The sequence below is a fragment of the Nicrophorus vespilloides genome, unplaced genomic scaffold (assembly GCF_001412225.1).
Source record: "Nicrophorus vespilloides isolate i.1.1-1 unplaced genomic scaffold, Nicve_v1.0, whole genome shotgun sequence".
Taxonomy (NCBI): Eukaryota; Metazoa; Arthropoda; class Insecta; order Coleoptera; family Silphidae; genus Nicrophorus; species Nicrophorus vespilloides.
In genome coordinates this window covers 5,008-9,151 of record NW_017096149.1, presented here as the reverse complement: position 1 = coordinate 9,151, position 4,144 = coordinate 5,008, and the positions used below count along the sequence as shown (strand labels likewise).

Below are 4,144 nucleotides of genomic sequence, written 5' to 3'. Positions count from 1 at the left end.
GTTTTTGAGTAAATCAATGAAATGTAAAAACACTGCTTTTTCGAGCATATTTTAAATTTTGAACACTAATTACAGCCAAACGGCTAAAACCACAGTAATATATCGATACTTGCTAGTTTCGCCAAACATTCAGCTTTCATATGCATCTTTTGGATTCATTCTATGTATTATAGTTTTCGAGAAAATCAATGAAATGTGCAAACACTGCTTTTTCGAGCATTTTTAAATTTTGAACACGAATTACAGCCAAACGACTAAAACCACAGTAATATATCAATACTTGCTAGTTTCCCCAAACATTCAGCTTTCATATGCATCTTTTGGATTCATTCTATGTATTATAGTTTTCGAGAAAATCAATGAAATGTGAGAATACTGCTTTTTCGAGCATTTTTTCAACTTTGAACACGAATTACAGCCAAACGACCAAAACCACAGTAATACATCAATACTTGCTAGTTTCCCCAAACATTCAGCTTTCATATGCATCTATTGGATTCATTCTATCTATTATATTTTTCGAGAAAATCAATGAAATGTGAGAATACTGCTTTTTCGAGCATTTTTTCAACTTTGAACACGAATTACAGCCAAACGACCAAAACCACAGTAATACATCAATACTTTCTAGATTCCCCAAACATTCTCATTTCAATTTTTCAACTTTGAACGCGTATTACAGCAATTTTTTATGATTATGACACTTGACATTTCATTATTACAATTATTGTTTCAAATACTAAAATTGTCGTATTTCATTCAATAATTAATACAATGCGCAATTAAAGACACGTATTAATGAATTTTATAAAAATATTTTTCAATTGTTCTGAAAAATAAAATTTTCAGGTTAAAATTTTCAAAATAATGAAAAGTTTCATAACATAATAGAAAGTTTAGAAATCATATGCTTCAAACCTTCAAACTATAAATTTTCTTGTTCCAATTTCTTATATACAAAAGATATTATACTTTGACTTGTCGATTATACAACGAAACGGAAATGTCTTTCGCGTAATTTGCAGTATTTTCGTGGATCGTCGAAGCGCAACCTCCCTTCTTTTTCTCTTTTCTTCCTCCACCCACGCGATTTTCCAACCATTCTTTTTTTTTTCCACGAACGCGAATATGTGTTGCGTACATTGCAGAGTGCAATGAAAATATGTGAGGAGCATTTTTTCTTTCTTCTTTCGTTCCGCTTCGAAAACGCACACACACCACACGCGCGCGCTATGAAGACGAAAACAACAAAACGCTTCGATTGTCCGAGAAACCAGGAACAGAGGAACACGAGAGGTGACATAACAAAGTAGATTGCGAAACGTGAATCGTTTCCACCGGCGGCAAGGAGTGTACATAGATGGTGCTGCCGATGGCCGATATTTAATGGACGGAATGTACAATTGTAGAAAGTTACCAACAAATTGCTGCAATTTTTACAATTTTGTTTAATTATATACTAAAGTCATATATCTAAGGAATAATTGCTTTGGATAGATGTAAAGTAATATTGAATATTTCATTTCATTCACTATTTCTGTACTTTTTTTTTTCATATTTTTTTGAAGAAAAATTTATAGTATTATAATATAAACATTAATTGAAGTACAATTTCTGAAAAACAATAATATTTTTGTTCTTATATTATAATTAATAATAATAATGTTCTAGTAATTTTTGTATACTCCTAATAATGAAGAATTTCCATGTAACAAAATGAGTGTAATGAACGTACTGCACCTACAGACCTTTCGTTGCAAATTTCTAAATTGATTGATCGATTATACCGCAAAATAACTCAATAATTTATAGAACAAAACTACTTTCAAAATACAAGAAAATCAGCAATCTAATCATGAATAAATCACTGAAATCTGACAATATTTTTAGTGTAAAATTAATTTGATCAGAAATTTTAATTTAGTTTCATTGTAAATATTTACTTTTGTAACTCGTGGCAATTTCTTTACTTTTATATGTTGTTTTTCAGTTCTAAAATGAACCAAATTCATTTGTAATGACCATAATAAGCTTTAATGTAAATATCTTACTAAGTTTGTAAGTTTTTTTTTGTAAAATTATCTGTAATTGTGTAATGTTTTGCATTTGTTAAGAGTTATGTTTTGTAGGTGGTGACCAAAAAGGTTTTTGTAAGTTATGTGAATTGAACCAAATAAATGTAGAAATGTAGGTTGTTGCTGCTGCTTGATATTTAGCGAGCGGAATAGAATAGAAAGCGCCGAAGGAAATTGGATCGAATGGATACACGGTTATGCAGGAAAACGGCGATTTCGGGTGGAATGAAGGAAAAAAAAAGGATAATAATAAAAGTAAAGTTGTGATGTTGTTTATGGGTGCAAGGTGGCTGAGACCTTGGGTTTCTAATTTCGATTTGCGCAAAGGAAGTCAAGTCGTGCATGAACTAAAGAAAAAGGTGGTAAATACTGAAAATACACACATTTCGCTCTTTACTATTTCTGTTCATTCTCTCGTTTATTCTACGTATACAAAAAAAAAAGAGTGTTATATAATATAAAGTACAAGATAATAATTATTTTCTTTTTACATGTTAAAGCGTTGTTGGGATGGACGCCCGGCTATTCGAAGAACTCGAAAACTCCGGGATTGGACAGTCTATGAATGAGAGATTCACGATCACATACACACACGAAAATAATGTGGAAAAAAACCAATAATTAATGGTAGTAGTGGTTGTATGATGGTTGCAGGTGTTTCGAGTTGCGGGCTAAAGCCTCGTGATGGGCGGCGAAATGGGCGGCTTTGGCGTGCTCGACTTCCGGTGTGTCCAAGGGTGTACCGTCGTGGGCGATGGTCGGGACGTAACCGTAAGAATCCTTGTAACCGTAAACGGGAGCGTGGTTCTGGTGGATGGCGTAACCGGAGCCGTGGTTGGCTTCGGCGTGGGCGGCGAAGTGCTGAGCCCTGGCGTGTTGTACCTCCACTGTGTCAACTGGGACACCTTTGTGGCTCAGAACTGGGATGTGATGAGGTCCCGCGTAGGCCAGAGGAATGTGCGAGTAGATGCCACGACGGTAACGGTAATGGGCAGGACCTTGATGACCTTGTGGTCCTGGCTGTACTTTGGGAGCCCTCGCCAGGGCTTCGCTGACGGCGGCGAAGTGATGGGCTTTGGCGGCTTGCACTTCGGGAGTGTCCAAGGGTTTACCGTCCTGCCCGATGGAAGGAATCACGTGGGTCGTCTCGTACGCAGGGGCTACAGCTACTTTACCTTGAGGAGCGAATCCACCGTGAGATGGGCCGAAGCTCTGGACTGGAGCGTAGCTTTGTGGAGCCGGGGAGTAGCTTTGTGGAGCCGGAGCGTAACTTTGTGGAGCTGGAGCATAACTTTGTGGAGCTGGAGCAAAGTGTTGTCCGTTGGAGAAGCTGTGAGCAGGTCCAGCGGAATAACTAGGAGCACCGTGTCCTGCAGCAGGTCCTTGCTCGTAATTCTCCTGGAATTGTGGTCCGTGCTGGTAAGCGGGATGGGATTGCTCCTGCGCTAAAGCGGCGTAATGGTTGGCCTTGGCGTGCTGCACCTCTTCCGTCTCCACGGGAACGCCGTTCTGGATCACCGGGAAGTGCTGTGGTCCGCTGTACCCGACAGCCTGCTGCCCACCATATCCATGCTGCGGCCCTCCGAATCCCTGAGGAGCGTATCCGGCGGAAACCGCCGCCGCAAGCAAACACGACAAAATCTACAAAAAAAACAAAAACCGTTACCATAACACACTGTTATTCCATCACCATAGTTACCAGAACTCTCATTGTTGCTCGGTGACTGTTGACCTCTCCAAGTGAAGGAGCTCGGAGGAGTGTTTTGGAGCGACTGTGCTCTACCCCGGCCGATGGTCCACGTTTTATACGTTCCGCCCATGAGGAATCTCTCCCCAAAGCAAGGTTCCCCTTTCACCTGGATTGCGTACACCCCCCTCGTTTCTTAGTGTATCTGGTGGCGGCGGCGGCAAGACGAAGACAGACGAGCGAAACTCACGCATGGGAAGTGGACCAAAACGATGATAATTCGATTCTTTAACATATTTTTTTTTTGTTTTTAACTGCATCCACGAAAATCGCAATTTTACACCGCATTCCAAACTAATCATACTCACACACCAAAATCCAA

General features: G+C 39.3%; 1 protein-coding gene across 1 annotated transcript; it reads right to left on the bottom strand.

Moving 5' to 3' along the window:
• Positions 1–2,580: 2,580 nt before the first annotated feature.
• LOC108569799 (pupal cuticle protein-like) lies at positions 2,581–3,836 on the bottom strand. The gene is made up of 2 exons (XM_017931488.1): positions 3,775–3,836; positions 2,581–3,716 (listed from the first exon to the last, which is right to left on the bottom strand). The coding sequence occupies exons 1-2, from the start codon at positions 3,784–3,786 to the stop codon at positions 2,697–2,699; spliced, it is 1,032 nt and encodes a 343-aa protein (XP_017786977.1). The 5' UTR covers positions 3,787–3,836; the 3' UTR covers positions 2,581–2,696.
• Positions 3,837–4,144: the final 308 nt, after the last annotated feature.